The sequence below is a fragment of the Haemorhous mexicanus genome, chromosome 12 (assembly GCF_027477595.1).
Source record: "Haemorhous mexicanus isolate bHaeMex1 chromosome 12, bHaeMex1.pri, whole genome shotgun sequence".
NCBI lineage: Eukaryota > Metazoa > Chordata > Aves > Passeriformes > Fringillidae > Haemorhous > Haemorhous mexicanus.
Window position 1 is genome coordinate 14,862,395 of NC_082352.1, and position 16,010 is coordinate 14,878,404.

General features: G+C 58.2%; 1 protein-coding gene across 1 annotated transcript; it reads left to right on the forward strand.

Moving 5' to 3' along the window:
• The first annotated feature begins 3,244 nt into the window (after positions 1 to 3,244).
• On the forward strand, positions 3,245 to 15,426 carry FA2H (fatty acid 2-hydroxylase). Its single transcript, XM_059857206.1, has 7 exons — positions 3,245 to 3,566; positions 9,569 to 9,664; positions 11,352 to 11,494; positions 11,604 to 11,710; positions 12,991 to 13,163; positions 13,642 to 13,894; positions 14,537 to 15,426. The coding sequence occupies exons 1-7, from the start codon at positions 3,300 to 3,302 to the stop codon at positions 14,614 to 14,616; spliced, it is 1,119 nt and encodes a 372-aa protein (XP_059713189.1). The 5' UTR covers positions 3,245 to 3,299; the 3' UTR covers positions 14,617 to 15,426.
• The last annotated feature ends 584 nt before the right edge of the window (positions 15,427 to 16,010 follow it).

The window sequence follows — 16,010 nt, forward strand, 5'->3', positions numbered from 1 at the left end:
AGAGAAGGGAGGGGAGGCAGGGACTGCTCAGGCAGTGAGTGCGAGCCAGAGAGCACCAGCCCGGCTCTGGGGATGCTGCCATGGACGAGCAGGTGAATTGATAGAGCCTTCAGCTGATGCACAGTGCTCAGGAGTGTGGTGAGTCGTGCTGCTGGGCAGGGGATGACCCGTCCATGGTTTCTGCTGGAGCAGGAGCAAGGGGGCATTGGATTGAACCAGCCACTCTGCAGGACGCAGGAGCGCTCTGTGCACCGCGTGGGAGGGGTGTCAAACCACTTCCCTCAGGGCATCCCTGGTGCCACGGGTGTGCCAGGCCTCCAGGAGTGACTGGACACTGCCAAGGAGAGGAGCTCCATCCCAGGCCAGCTCCGTCCAGAGAGCCCAGGCAACAGAGCTCTGCAGAGATGCCCACGCGCCCCACGCCTGCTCTGGCACTCTTCCCAGGCCGGTGCAGAGGAGGATGCCGAGGGCAGAAGACCTTAGGTCTGACCCTGAAAACAGCTGCTTGCCAAAACTTGCTTCAGCTGCCTGCCAAGTGCATCCCAGGAGCTGTTACCTGTGTATCTATTAGCTTTCCCAAGGACGGGCTGGAAGAGGGAGAGGGCTCCCACGACAACCCACGCTGTGCCCTAAAGGCCACTGTCAGCATTTTAAATCCTATTTGTTTTCCTTCTGAGGGTGTAACAAGTGTGGTGTGCCTTCCCTATCCCCACTGAGGCTTTCCATGTGCAAAGAAGGAAGTTTAATCCCTGATGATCAAGTTTGGCAGAGAAGCAGGGAGTGTTTAGCAGAGAGGGAAAACCTTTCCCATGGATGCAATACCAAGCAGAGTCTGTATTGGCCTCCTCCTCCTTGGCGGCCACAGCTCCATTATCCCAGCATCAGCCCCTCCAGCACTGCAGGGCCTAATCCTGCCCCAAGCCCAGCAGCACATTCCTGCTGTCTCCTGTGTGCCAGCCCCAGCGTCTGTCCGTCTGTCTGGTGGGGAAACCAGTTTAGGAACTGATGAGCCAAAGCCACTTGGCTGCTCTCATTCCAGCCAGGCTGATCAGCAAACCAGCTACACTTCCCGATCCTGCTTGTCCTGGGGCTGGCACGGTGCAGGGACAGGGACAGGGACGAGCACAGCAGCAGGGACAGGGCATTGGCACAACCCTCTGCTGCCACTTTGATGCTGTTATGCTGGTGTACATCCCAGCACTGTCCCTCTCCCCGTGCCACCTGTGCTCAGTGCATTCCTGCTCTGCAGGTGACAGGGTCCCCCTGCTGCCCCATTCTCACGCAGAGCTGGGCATTGGCTCACCCACTGTGGGGACACCCTTGTGCCTTGCATGGGGGGACAGCCCCACCACAGAGCCCAGGAGGCAACATGGGCAGATGAAATGTCAGCTCACAAGGGCCTGGCTCATATCCCTGGGCCCTGCTGTGGCACATTTGAGGACCACAGCTCCGTGTGCTTGGGAGAGGATGGCAGCAGGGACCCACAGGTCACCCGGCAGCTTTGTGGACTGGCAAAGGCTGGACCCACCTCTGCCATGAGTGGTGAGTACAGAGGGTGGCCCTTGGCAGCCTGTGGCCCCAAAACCCTTGGTAGGGCTGGGCTGCACAAGCAAGAGCAGCTGGTGGGGACTGTGTGGTGGGGTCACAGCCAGGTGTCCCCTCCATTTCCTCCAGCACCCCACAAAGGGATAGTGGCCACTGCACCTGAGTATGCTTGGGGTCTGGTGTCCCTGGTTTGGGATTGTGTGCAGCGGCCTTCAGCTGAGAGCCCCAGTTCGTTCAGATCTGCCCCCCACTTTGCCCTCATGCTCATCAAAAAATCCTCAGTGTCCATCCAGAAGCCACCCTAATGCCCCAGAGAGCTGTGCCAGATTAGGCTCACCTGCCACAACCAGGACCACCTTGGCCATTGAGGGAATTGGGGAACCCCCTTGGGAGAGTGTCCCACTCCAGCACCTCGTCTGGGGTCTCCCAGCAACCTCTCAACTCTTGCCCCCCCAACCCCCAGAAAATGTTTTTGTCCTCCACCCCAAGGGGCTCCCAATGCACCCCAGGTGCCCTGCAGCAGCCCCAGCCAGCAGCATGCCCACCCTTAACCCTTCTGCTCCTATCAGGGTGCAAAATCAATCTGCCCACCTTAAAAAGGACTTTTCCCCCAAGCAGGAGGCAGGGCTGTGCCAGGAGCTGGGTGGGATAGTGGAGCCGACTGCCACAGCAGGTTTTGCATCCACCTTGATTAAAGGCCTCAGTGAGTGCCTGGCCTGTGCCCCACAGCACCCCAAGGCCAGGGGGCTGAGGTGGTGTGATGACCCACCCTTACAGGTGGGGCTGGGGGGGCTCCCCATTCCTGGGATGGCAAACCCCACCTTAATCACTGGTTGCAGCCTGGTGTGGCCGGCAACACCAGATTTGCTGGCACTTGGCCAGCCCCTGTGGTCAAGGGTGTCACCCCAAAGCAGCCCCCCTCACTTCAGAGGGAAATCTTCCCCAAAAAAATGCATGGGAAACTCCTTTCCTGTCATTATTTATTAATTATTTGGCTGTGCTTCTTAGGGGTATTTGGGGCTGCCTCCTGCCCCCCTGGCTAATTGCAAATTTAATTTAATACTGAAATATATCTTTGAACAGCTGGGAAGGGGACGTGGTGCTTGGCACCAAGTGACACTGGGGTGAGTTGGCCTCCGGGTGACCCCAGGAAGGACCCTGGTCTCCGAGGGCACTCTGAGCCAGGACTGGGGTGTCCCCTGCCTTGCCCACCGAGGAAGTTGGAGGGGGCTTGGTAACTTGGGAAGGGCGATTCCCCCAGGGGTGCCCTGTACCCCCGGCTACCACCCCGGGATGCCCTCACAGCCTCATCCCTGCCCCAGGGATGGCCATACTCCAGTTCCACCCCGGGATACCCCAGTGCCCCCCATAACCCATCCAAGGCTGCCCAGAACCCCCCCTTCCCCCACCCTTACCGTACCCCCGGGCCCTGCGGGGGCACACTCCGCTCCCCTGGGGCCGCCTCATTTCCCCGTTCACTCTGTGGGGGCCCTGTGCCCCCTTCTCCCCGTTCTGTCTCTCCAGGGATGCCTCATTCCCACTTTCCAGGGTACCTGCGGCGGGGCGGAGCCTCCCCACCCCAACCATGCCCCACCCTCCATGGCTGCCCAATGGGCTGCGGCGGGGCGCGGCCCGGGGCGTGGCCGGGCTGCATATGCATGTATGCAGATGAGCAGGTGCGGGCAGAGCGCGGCAGCGGGACGGGACGGGACAGGACGGGGACGTGGACTTGGACGGGGACCGGCGGCGGGGCCATGGCCACGGCGGGGCCGCGGTCCTTCAGCGCCGCCGAGGTGCGGGCGCGCTGCGCGCAGGGCGCCTGCCTGGTCTCCTGCCACCGCCGCCTGTACGACCTGAGCGGCTTCGTGCGGCTGCACCCGGGCGGGGAGCAGCTGCTGCGCCGCAGGGCCGGCACCGACGTGAGCGCGGCGCTGGACGGGCCGCCCCACCGGCACTCGGAGAACGCCCGCCGCTGGCTGGAGCAGTACTACGTGGGGGAGATAGAGCCCGGAGACGAGCAGGTACCGCCGCGGGGCCGAACCGGGACCGGGGGGCACGGGCTATAGGGGAGGCCGGGGTATATACAGCCTCGGCGGGGTGCCTCAGGTGCCGGGTCCAGGTGAACAAGGGCTGTGGGGTGCCCCGCGTCCCGGAACTGGCAAATGCAGAGGCTATAGGGTGCCCCAGATGCCACTCCAGGATGTACAGGGTCTGTACAGCGAGTGTCCCGATCCCAGGTCCTGATCCAGGATGTGCAGGGTCTGTACAGCGAGTGTCCCAATCCCAGGTCCTGATCCAGGATGTACAGGGTCTGTGCAGCAAATATCCTGATCCCAGGTCCAGATCCAGGATGTACAGGGTCTGTACAGCAAATATCCTGATCCCAGGTCCAGATCCAGGATGTACAGGGTCTCTCTAAGGCACCCCAGGTCCCAGGGCCGGCAGAAACAGCGTTTCTATAGGGCACCCCATGTCCCAGGAGCGGGATATAGAGAGATTATGGGGTGCCCTAGGTCCTGGATCAAGTTTTGATAGGGTGCTCCAGGTCTGTGCTCTCTGGGATCTGTACAGTGCTGGATTTATAGATCATATCAAGTCCAGAGTGCATGGAGTCTAAGATGTGCAGGGTCTGTAGGGCACCCTGGATCCAAACCATGCAGGGTCTGTAGGGCACTCCAGGTCCAGGCTTCTCAGCGTCCAAGCTGTTCAGGACATACAGAGGCTGAATAGGCTTTGGGGTGTACAAGGTAGGAAGTTTCTGGGGTGCATGTAGCATATAAGGTGTTTCGTGCACCCAGATCTCAGTCTGAGCTGTATGAACATGGTGTGTGTTGGGTGTGAGCAGGACAGGACCGATAGGATCAGGCTCTGTAGGGTCTGGGATCTACAGGGCATGAGGGGTGAAGGGGACAGAGGATGTTTGAGGCTCCTGGGATCTTGCATGGGTGGTGCCTGATGTGCAGGGAGCCAAGGTCCCATGTGCCTCCTGGCTCCCAGGAGTTCTCTGGGCTCTGAGGTGCAGGGGACCCTGAGGCCCACAGGGTGCCAAGTGCACAGAGCTGGGTTCCTACAGGGTCCCACTCCACGGCCAATCCCTCCCTGCCGTGCTAGGGAGCAGGGCTGGTGGGTGGATCTGGGGTGCCAATGTGGCAGGGAGGTGTTGGGGTCTTTGGAGGGATGCAGGAGACGGAGTTCAGTGTCAGTTTTAGCAGGACTGTATGGCACAGAGTGGGCAATGGGACAGGACACCCTTCCTGGCCCTGTCAGCGCTCAACCAGGGACCAAGGTGCTGGGCACTGGGGTTTGCCAGTGTTGAGCAGCCACTGCTGAGGAGAGGAGCCCAGCCATGTCCCTGACCGCCTGGTGTGGGGCATGGGACACAGCTCTGTCCCCGCTGTGCCAGTCCCGCGCCGTCCCGGCGGAAGGGAGAGCTCCCTGGGGAAGTTCCGCAGCCTCCGGGCGGCCCTGGGCACTCCTACCCAATTACCAGCCCTCCCCAGCCGCCGTGGGCAGGATGCTGAGCAGCGGGGCCAGCCCAGCCCCCTTCACCAGCCCAGCACTTCCCCTCTCGGCATCCCAGCGGGGTCGGTGACCGGCCGGTCCCTTTGGCTGCTTGTTTGCTCTCGCTGGGTGTCCTGCCCAGGGCGCAGCCTCGGCCCCAGCGCCACAGACAGGGCTTTGTTTCAGCCTCGGTGCAATGCCTGCATTTTCCCCGGACGGATCCCGGCGATGGCACCTCCTCTGTTGGGACACTCGCTGAGCCGCCGCCTCCTCGCAGGCGTGACGAGCCCAGCGGGCTGGGGCGAAGGAAGGTACCGGACAAACGGGTTCTCGTGCCGAGGGGAGCTGCCACCATCCCAATGCAAATACATGGCGTGATAACGCCAGGCGCAGGGAGATCTGACACTGCCTGGTGCCAGATAAACCATCCCAGCCTGTAACACACGGGGCAGGGATTAGAGCTGCCTGCTGCATGGTGAGGCCGTGTCCAGCATGCTCTGATGCGTGAGCTGCTCTGCCCTACTCCCCACCCCCCAAAAATCCTCTCTGAGGAGAGGTGATGTCCTTGGTAGTGCTTGGGTTCATGCTTTGGGTGCTTTGGGGCAGGCGTAGCCCAAACAGCTCTCTGGAGGAAGTGTTACATTACCCCAGTTTGATTCCAGATCAAACAGAGGCACAGCTTTGCCAGTGCCTCTCCTTGCCTGTTGGATGTCCTGGGGCTACATCATCCCCATGCTGAGGAATTCAGAATTCTCTGGTCCCACAAGCATCCAGCATCCTCCCCTGCTTCCCGCAGGAATTTCCAGGATTTTGGGAAGGGGGAAACATGTGATAATGCAAGAGAGATAAAGAAGATAAGATCTGGCCTTCCTTCCACTGGCCTCTCCATGCCCCTTCCTGTGGCTCTCCTCTTTGGCCACAGGTCCCTTTTCTGCATCACCCAAATCCTTTTGGCTAAGGACAAACAAATCCCTAAAAAATTTATCTTTGCAAGCAGGACATATAGGGGAGATCAAAGTGAGTACCAATAATTACCTAAACTAGACAGTGGATTTTAACAGCCTCGCTAGAAGGGAACTGGATCATCTAATTACCCTTCCAGTTTGAGCAATGAGACACTTTCATCACAGCCTCTTTGGGGTGCATGACGTGGCTGTGAGTCACAGTAAATCTTCCATCCTTCTCAGGTTTATTGTCCTTCTCTTCCTCTTGCCTGTATTGCTGCACCTGGCTTTGCACCTACCCTGGCTTTGCATCCCAGCCCGAGCACGTTTGAATGTAGGCGGGACACCTGGGGCATCTCTTTGGGAGTGATGTAACAAGAAGTCACTTTTTATATTGCTACTGTGACTAGGAGTTCAATTCACCTCCTTTTAATAGTTCTGCTGCACCCAGTGTTTAATGGGCCAAGACACAGCTTGTGGGGCTCTGCCAGCCAGAGAACACAGACCCCAGTGCTGCTGGGATGGTGCTGCTGGGATGGTGCCCCCACAAGCAAGCACCTTCGTGGTGCTCTCTGCCCCTCCTGGGGTGTCCTCATTCTACATGCCTGTACCTGCACTGCCAACAGAGCTTGTCCGGCGTGGACACCAGCAAACAGAGCCTCTGAGGAGCTCAGTGAAGGTGCTGGAGCCTGTGGAGCAATGCAGAAGTATGGTAGGACTCCTCTGGGGTTTGACTCACTGGGAAAATGCATGGAAAATACCCCTGGGTCCAGGCTTTTGGCAGAGCAGCTGTCTGTAGGCAGCATTGCCCTGTCTGGGCCAGGGGGAGGTTTCCAGCTTCTCTGCCTGTGTCCCAAGAACACTGAACCCTGTGCTGGACCACCCCTCCTGTCTGTAGCTCACATCACAGTTGGATTTTGTTCTTTTAATGCCCCAAGCCCTGATGCAGGACAGCACTGGACTGGCACAGCCAGTGCTCTCCAGCTGGTGCAGGACCAGTGCTGAGCGCCCTGTGTGACCCACGCAGGGCAGCCAGATGCTCTCAGGTAGATGCTGGGTCACCCAGTCACTGGATCACGCCATGCCCTGGGTGTTTGGCCCCGTTGTGTACCAGCAGCACCTTACCAGGACTGCTGCTCCCTTACAGGTGCAGTGCCTTGTAGGCGTTCACTTTCCCTTCCTTACATCAGGCCCCTTGTTCATCTTCCCTGGCAGGACCTGTTTGCCTGGGGACAGCTCAGATGCATTTTCACCACCCACAGGTGACAGCAGAGCCCTTCAGCCTCCTCCCAGCCCACCTCCTATCTGGAGGAGAGTGGCCAGAAGCCCCAGCACTGGTTCAGGTCCCATGGAGCTTGATCTCAGCAGGGCCCCTGCGTGCCTGGGGCAGGCAGGAACAGGCCACCCTTTGGGGAGCCAGTTGGGACATGCCAGCGTGGTTTGCATCCTGGTTGCGACACAGCTCCCGGTCCTTTCAGTGCCAGCTCCAGGGTGAGCAAGAGGAGAGCCTTCCTCCTGCTCCCCAGCTGAGGAAGAGGAGGGGTAGGAGATGATTCAGGTGCTGACAGGGAGCTGCTATAGCACACAGGGCAATGGCATGTCACTGATGTCACCCAGCCCAGGTGCTGGTGGTGAGGTGGGCTGTGAGCCCCCCCAGTCCATCTCCCTGACCTGGGAGGACCGGGAAGCCTCCAGCCATGACGTGGTGCTCAGGCATCCATGGGCAGGGGAACTGGAGGTGTGTGAACCTCTCGGAAAAGGGAGGAGAGGTGTCGGGCATTGCATCAGCCCGGCTTTCCTAAGCATCCTTCCTGCTGCTGGCCGGGTTGTGGTGCAAGCTGAAGGTGGAGAGCACCAGCCCATTTCTCAGGGCACGGATAAGCCGTTTCACCCTCTTAAAGCCGATTTTTCTTCCAAAGCACCTGCAGGGCAGAGGCAAAACCATAAATCCACCGTGCTTTGCTGGATTTTAAGACATCCCATCTGCCCTAGGGTTTTGGAATGTCTGGCTGAAGGACAGAATGTGCAGCATGGAAAATAGCAGTGGGAATCCTCACAGAGAAGTGTGGTGGTACATGGCATCAGCTTATATCAGTGCTCTGCCCACGGTAAAATTGATGCCAGTGGGATTCCAGCCTGGAAATACTGGCTGGAAATATCCCCTGTCCTCCCCTGCCCACTTCCCCAGGCAAGGCACTGCCTCAGAGCTGGGTAATGCAGTTCCTGTACCGGCAGAATGAGGCTTGAAATCCGGCTAGCCCGAGAAACGGGGTGGGAGCACAGCTTTCAAGGAGTGCCTGCCGTCGGTAAACAGTGCCTGAGCCCTGCCTCGGTGTCCCCAGCAAGGCACAGAGTTAAGTCCTGACGTCCTGGCAAGGTGACACAGGTTTTCCTGCATCCCAGGCCCTCCTGCAGCTGCCAGGGCGGTATTCCCCTCAATAGGCTGGCAGTGCATCCCTGTCGGGGCGGTGGGGAGAGCATCCATTGAGGAGCTGGGAGAAAATCCTCCCTCTCTGGAAGCGGCACGGCTGGAAGCCCCGTCCGGCACGGCTGTGCTGGGGCCACGCCGTACCCTGCTCCGGGTTAATGGGTAACTCCGGGTGACAAAGCGGGAGAAAAGGCATGTTTGGCACGTCCTGCAGGGGAGCCGGCGCTGCTGCCGGGGGGCACGGCCGCCCTGGGGTTTGCATGGGCACGGCCGCAAGCTCAGCGAGCCCCCCACCAGCGCACGGCTGGCGCCGGGGCTGGCACGGCTACAGGAAGGAGGCTGGTGCTGGCAGCTGGCAGCTTGTTTGCTTCCAAGCATCAGACAAGGCAGGTTTCTCCTGTTCCTCAGCCCGCCCTGCCAGTGGGACTGCAGATGGGTCTTCATCCTGCCACCACTGCGCCCGGGCATCCCCTGTGCCTCAACGTGCTCTCCTGAGCCACGACCAAAGCCCACCTCATATCCCACAGCCCACGGCAAAGGCAGCCAGCCCAGTGTCACCCTGTGAAGGACACTTTCCCTTTTTCCCTGGACAAGGTCCCTCCTTCTGTGTGTTTTTCTTTGTGCCCACAGGCAGGGTGGTGGCACCAGCTGTACCACACTCCCCAGGTCTGCCAGCCCAGCTTTCCGAGGGACCGAAAAGCCAAGTTGGGCTTTTGTTGGAGATCAGTGGGGTGGGAGGAGGGAGCACTAACCCAGCAATGCCCCTGGCTTTACTGGCAGTGGCAAGGTGACCTCTGCTATGGCACTGCCCATTTGCAGGGGAAAGTGCTGTCCCAGGGCCCAGAGCTTCTGAAGCACCCGTGCTGTCCTGGCCACAGGCAGGGTATTCCAAACACTGGGCTCAAGAGGTTTCCAAAGAGCCCTGAGCCCACAATGCTCAGTCTGAAGGGCAGGGCAGCTCACTGGCAGCTGCTTCCCTCAGGAAACCTGCTCTGCAGGAACTGTCTGACTTAAATTCACCAGATTTTTCCCCATATTTGTTTAGCAGGCAGGAGCTCACTCTGGCCGTACTCCTGGGTGCTACAGCCATCACCATCCCAGCTGAATCCACCACTGGTGCTTCACCACAGAGTTTTCCTTCTCTTTTCAGGGCCTCTCTGAGACACTGGATGAGAAGGAGGAGGTTGCTGCAGCCCAGGCTCCAGAGCAGACAGATCTCTGCTACAGAACAGTGCATGTGGAGACGGTAAGAGCTCTGGAGTTTCTCCAGCACACTGCTTGCCAGGGTGCTCCTGGGAAACACCAGGTCTCCTTTTCCCTGCATGAGTGCTGGGTCTCTGCTGGCCTGTTGGATGGGAGGGGTGGCGTGAGAGAGCCAAGCTGACCCAGCCACTTGTGCCCTTTCTCCTGGTGTGGATGGCATTGCTCATGCTTTATTGCACAGGCGTGGCCACGTTGGGAGGCTCCCATTGCGGCAGCATGGGAGAGATGCCTTTCTCTGACAGGTGCTGTGCCCTTCCACAGGGAAGTGTTGCCAAGCCGCACCTTGCTTGCTTTTATTTCTTTCTTGCTTTATTTATTTTATTACTTTATTTATTTTATTTTTTTTCCCTTGCCTGAGCACTCGTAATGAGCAGTAAGGGATTCCCCAACCTGGGCAGGGTGATCCCTGTGTGTGCAGGGTGCTTCCTGCCCTGCCAGCTGCTTTCCAAGCATGCCACAACAGTGGGGATTTGTCCCCAAGGTGCCTTTGACTGTCCCTGCCCTCTGCACCACCATCTGGTCACCACATCTTGCATGATCCCAGCTTGCTGGTGAGCATGCTTTTATCTTGTAGAAAGCTGGGGGTTTTTTAGACCAGGAGAACATCTTTCACCTCTCAAACTAATATTTTATCACTGAGCACCTTTAAAAGAGAATTTCCATTTCCAAGTGACCTTTTTGCTTTAACTTCCCCCCAGTGGAGAATGGCTCTGTTCCCTTCCCATACACCAGCTGGGGTTGTTTCCCCTCCTGTGTGATTGTGTTCATCCCTGCCTGCAGCACAGCCCCAAAATGCCCCCAGCCACCCCAGCTCCTTGCCCTGGGATGCCCTGAACAGAGCCACCCCCACCACTGGCAGCCCAACCCCAGGTGCCAGATGGCTGTGCCACTGCTGTGTGCACAGCCACCCCAAGGAGAGCTGCCAGGCCCAGGGCTCGGCCAGGCAAGTGTGGTTTCAGTCCTGGCACAGGGGTGGGACCATATCTGGCCAGGCCAGCAGAAGATGTGTCCAGGGATGCTGAGCAGTGGCAGAGGTGGTGCTGCCAGTTGTACCTCCCATTTGCATGCCATGCCAACATGTGAACATGCACAGGTCCCTCGTTACTCTTGCACCTGAGTTCAGCCACGCTCAGCAGCACTGCTGGAGTCTGTGTTCCCATCCTGTATCCCTGCTCCCCATCCCTTCCCAATTTGTTCCTCAGTGGGGCACCCAAACAGCCGTGGCCGCCCCATGTGTCCTTTTGCACAAGGAGACATGTCCTTGGCTGGGGCAGTGCTGTGGGGATGGGATCCGTGTGGCACCAGAGGTGTTCTGCTGGGCCATATCACTGCTCACTATCTAATCTTGGCAGCTTGAGAGGCAAAGAGCCTCAGCTATCAGGCCTGATGCTGAGCCATGTCTGGGTACAGACACCTTCACTTTGAACTGCTGGCAGGTACCTGGTGGCACAGGGGTGAGCTAAGCCCTGGGCTGATGTGTGTTTGGCCCTTTGTCTGCCCTGTGCTGGTGCCTGCAGGGAGCTCAGGGCACCTTGGAACCAGAGACAACTGCTCTTGGAGCATGGGAGGGGTGTGCAGCCCAAAATCCTGCAGCAGCAGCTCAGCTTTGTGCCTGGTACTGGGATGGTTTGTGGGTTCCACAGCACTACAACCACTGTCTGCTCCCCCAGGACCTGGTAGACTGGCAGAAGCCCTTGCTGTGGCAGGTGGGCTACTTAGGGGAGAAGTACGACGAGTGGGTGCACCAGCCCGTGGACCGGCCCATCCGCCTCTTCCACTCGGATTTCCTTGAGTTCCTCTCCAAGACAGCATGGTGAGCTCACAGGGTCCGCACTGTGCCCTGGATGGTGCCTGACCTGGGAGGGGGACATGGCTCACCAGCCAGCAGGACACTTCTTCTGACAGCTCCTTCTACCCTGTAGGTACGTGGTGTTCCTGGTGTGGACGCCCGTGGTGCTCTATCTCAGCTGGGTCAGCTACACCTCCCTTGCTCAGGGCAACACCAGGCTCTTCTCCTCCTTCACCACAGGTATGAGCAGCAGCAAAGCTTTTGGGCTTCCATTACTGACCCCGCTCTGGTCCATGGGGCAGGAATGGGTGGGTGGACACCTGCATCCCTTCCTCATCCCTCCTTCTGTACGTGCTCACCCCAAGCCACATGCAAGAGCAGCAGCTCAGCACCTCTCCCTTGTGGCCACCAGCATGTCCCCTGCATGAAGCCACCTGTGCTCGACCACCTCCATTCCCTTCCTCTCACCACGAGATTTGGTCCCCCCGGAGATCAGCAGAGGCACAGAGCCCGCTGACCTGGGCTGCAGCCTGCTCTCTCCTGCCTCGGTTCCCTCAGTCCCCAAAGCCGAGCCCTGCCGGTGCTGGGGTGTGTTCCAATCGCCGCTGCCGCCTACCCCGGGCCGGCTGAATGCCGGCGGAGCGGGCGAACAAACCCGGCTCTCAGCGCCGCCGGCTCCGCACAGAGCGGGGCTTGTTCGCCCGAAGCGCCTGCCCTTCAATCTCCCACTGTCTGCTCCCTGCTCCCCCCCGGGAATAACAAGCGTGGCCGGGGCAAGCTGACTTCTTTGTTGTTGTTGGTTTTTTTTTTTTTTTTTTTTTTTTTTGGTTTTGTTTTTTTTTCTGGGTTCCCTATTTTTTTTGCAAGGTGCCACCCAGTGCCAGCTGTGCCCAGCTGTGGGGTGGGGAGCGCCGGCTGCACAGGCACTCCCTGCTCCTTGTGGCATCCAGCACCTTGCTGCCAAGTTTTGTGGGTTTTTTTCCCTAAAAATAAGTGGGTTTTGGGGCAACCAAAATTTTGCTAGGAAGGACACAGCGCTGGCAGCCAGCCCTGAAAGAAGGAGGTGGCTGAAAAATGTTCTGCGGGGGAAAGTGCCCAACAAGTCTTTTCTTTTTTCCCCCAGAAAAATAAACACCAACAGCACTGTTTTACTGTCACGAGTGCTGCCTGTGCAACTAAGGTCCCTCCTGCCTTGTTCTGGTGGGTGAAGCAGCTTTGTAATGGTGACACAGTCCCTAGAGTGCACATCCAAGCCCCCGTTGGAATCTGGAATGCAGGGAGCTCCCCTCACTGTCTTCCTGAGGCAGCAAGAAGCTGGCTGTTTCTGTAAATTAGTAGGAATCAAAGGAAAATGTGGTTTAGAGCAGAGCTTGGGCAGTTAGCTCCCCAGAGAAGCTCAGGACAGGAGGTGGATGAGCGGTGGGAGGGAGGGAGAGCTGAGCATCACCCTGATGCCAGTGGGAGGATGATGATGGATAAAAGCACCTGCCCTGCTGACTGCTGCACATCTCGTTGTGTAGAGTACTCCATCCCTGTCCACAAATACTACTTCCCCTTCATCTTCCTCCTGGGAATGATTCTGTGGTCCCTGCTAGAGTACCTCATCCATCGCTTTGTCTTCCACATGAAGCCACCCGCTAGTAATTACTATCTCATCACGCTGCATTTCTTGCTGCATGGGCAGCATCACAAGGTGAGTTGCAGCTCCCACCCCCGCTGGCACCTGCTGGGCCGTGGGAATGGTGGCCTTTGCCCCACTGGAGCCTGTCACTGTGTGCCCTTTGCCCAGACAGAGCCTGTTGCTGCCTGTTCAGTGTGACTGGTGGCATCCCAAGCGAGGCACTTGCCCAATACCAGCAAGGGCTGTAAAACTGCCCTGGAGGAGCTGGAGTTAAATTTTCAAGCTGTGTGGTTGGGCAAGGGGGAAAACCAAAAGAGCCACAGCCTTGCTGGAGGAAATGTGGAGCTTGGGCACCTAGCAGATAAAGCCACCACCTGCCTGGGCACCTTGGCGTGCACAGGGGGCTGCTCCCACCACCGGCTACAGCTTTGGGGAGGGTTTTTGCTGGTGGCTTCTCCCAGATGAGTTTCCCTGATGCTTGGCAGGGATGTGTGGGGGGAGGAAGGGTGAGCTAGGAGCTGCCTGTCCCACCGTCCCTCTCTGCTTCCAGTCTCCCTTCGACAGCTCCCGCCTGGTCTTCCCTCCTGTGCCGGCCTCGCTGGTGATCGGCTTCTTCTACGGCGTGCTGCGGCTGCTGCTGCCCGAGGTGCTGGGGCTCTCCGTGTTCGTCGGGGGGCTCTGCGGCTACGTCATCTACGACATGATGCACTATTACCTCCACTATGGCTCACCCAAAAAGGGCACCTACCTGTATGGCCTCAAGGCTTACCACGTCAAGCACCACTTTGAACACCAAAAATCAGGTAGTGCCACGCTCCCCGTGCATGCTGGCAGGGGCTGTCAAAGATCCAGTCTACCTGCGTGTGTGCACCTGATTGCTCCAACATATTTGGGATTTGTGATGAGGAAAGCCAAGCACTGTGCTGCTGGGGAAGCAGCATGTGAGGAGCTGTAGCCCATGGAGAATATTTCCTGGCTCCCAGGTTGAGGATGGGGACCCAAAGCAGCGCAGGGGTGAAGGCAGCAGCCCGTCTCAGTGGTGGGCATCAGTGCTGCCTGGAATGCCAAGCCCCCATGGTGCTGGGATGTGGGTGCCTATCCCTGCCCAGGGCAGCATCTCTTTCTGCTGGGAGGCATTGACAGGTGTAGGGTGAGGCCCTGGGCTTTCCCAGATCCGCCCCACACTTTCCCTAGCCCAGTGCTTGCTCAACCTGCCCTTTGCCCGGTTTCCTAGGAGAAAACGCCCCATCCAGATAAGCTATCATCCATGGGGCTTGTTGGCATGGCTCAGCCAGCTCCTGCTCCCTCTGCTCTTCCTCCTCGTCTTCACTTTGCCTTCCTCCCTTCCCAAAATGTGGACACTCCTCCCTCACCAGTTAACACAGAGCCCTTGCAACACCTCGATGATGGTGCCATGGGCTGAGCTCTCTCTTCCCTGCCCGCAGGTTTTGGCATCAGCACACGCTTCTGGGATTATCCTTTCCGGACACTCATCCCTGAGGAGACCTTCAAGAAAGAGGACTGACAGCCCCAGCCCAGGGCTCAGCTGCTGGCTCTGCACCCCTGCACTGGGGCTGGTGTCCCTCCCCAGCCCCCAGTGAGGCCAGCTGGTCCCTGCCCCCTTCCTGGGGGCTGTGCCACAGCAGTGACTCCAAAGTGGAGCATCCCTGTGGTGTGCTGTGGTCCAGCTGTGGCACTGGCAAGGGGATGGGGGGCTGAGGATGGTGAGGAAAGGGGAGGAAGAGGCTGTGGGGTTCCCTGGTGCACTCCTGCCCCTACCTCGCTGCCCTCCCACTCCAGGCTATGGATGCACGGGCAGATCTGCTGCCTGAAAGATGAAGTGCCTGATGCCACCCTCCCTCCTCTGCCTGGCACCTTGCCAGAGCCCCTGTCTCTCCTGGGCTGCCCTCTCCCCAGGGCACCCTACACGCTGCAGTTGCCTCTATTGCCTAACTCAAGCCGAGGGGATTCCTGTCCTAGGTCCTTCTCCCAGTCCATCAGCACAGGGTTTTCTTGGCCTGCAGCCCTTTTGGGGCAGGTTCCACAGCTCTGGATTGTGCCTTTTTCTAACCCATATCTCTCTGCCAGATTTATCAAGTTCATGGTTTTCATAGACATTGGCTACTTGAAACTCAAACTCCAATGAAAAGAATTACTATGAGATGCCTTTTTTTCTGATCCTGTGATTTTATTTTTTATTATTTTTTCCCTAATGTTTACTGCAGATATTTAAAGGTTTGAAATAAATTTATATGTAAAACTGTAGACACTGCAATTGTAAATAATCTGTATATTTTGAAAAATAAAACTTTCTAAAAAGGGTCTGGGAAATGTATCCTCCAGGGCTGCTCACTAGTCTGTTCTCCCACCCTTCTCCCACCCTTGGTGTGTCCCTTTCCAGGTGCTGATGGCCCTTGGAGCCACCACTGCTGGCTCCCCTCACCAGCCACGGTGAGGTAGGAGATTTGCAGGGGATATTCTCAGCAAACCTGTGTGACGCGGGGCTCTGGGTAAGCAGAAGCTGCCACTCACTTCTCTGAAGTTGGGCAATAGCGTCGCATGCACCCCAGAGCTTCCCAAAACCAGCCCGGCCCTCTGACGAAGACATCTGCAAGACTTCCTGCACTCCAAGCAGAGGTCAAGCCCTGCTTCCAGCACTGGTGCCCACAGCCTTTGGTGCTGGGGGCTCCTGGGGCTCAGGGATGGGGAGAGGAGCAGGGCTGTGCTCTGGAGGGTCTCACTGCACAGCAGGAAGTCCAGCAGGGCACAAAGCCCTTGCTGTGGGTGTTCCAGTGCCCCGGGCAAACCTTCCCACAGCAGCCAGCACAGCAGAATGTGTTGTGGTGCTAAAAATAGCAGAAGCATCAATACAGGCACGCACAACTTCCCCATCTCCTTTTTCCCACTGCACTTCCTGTG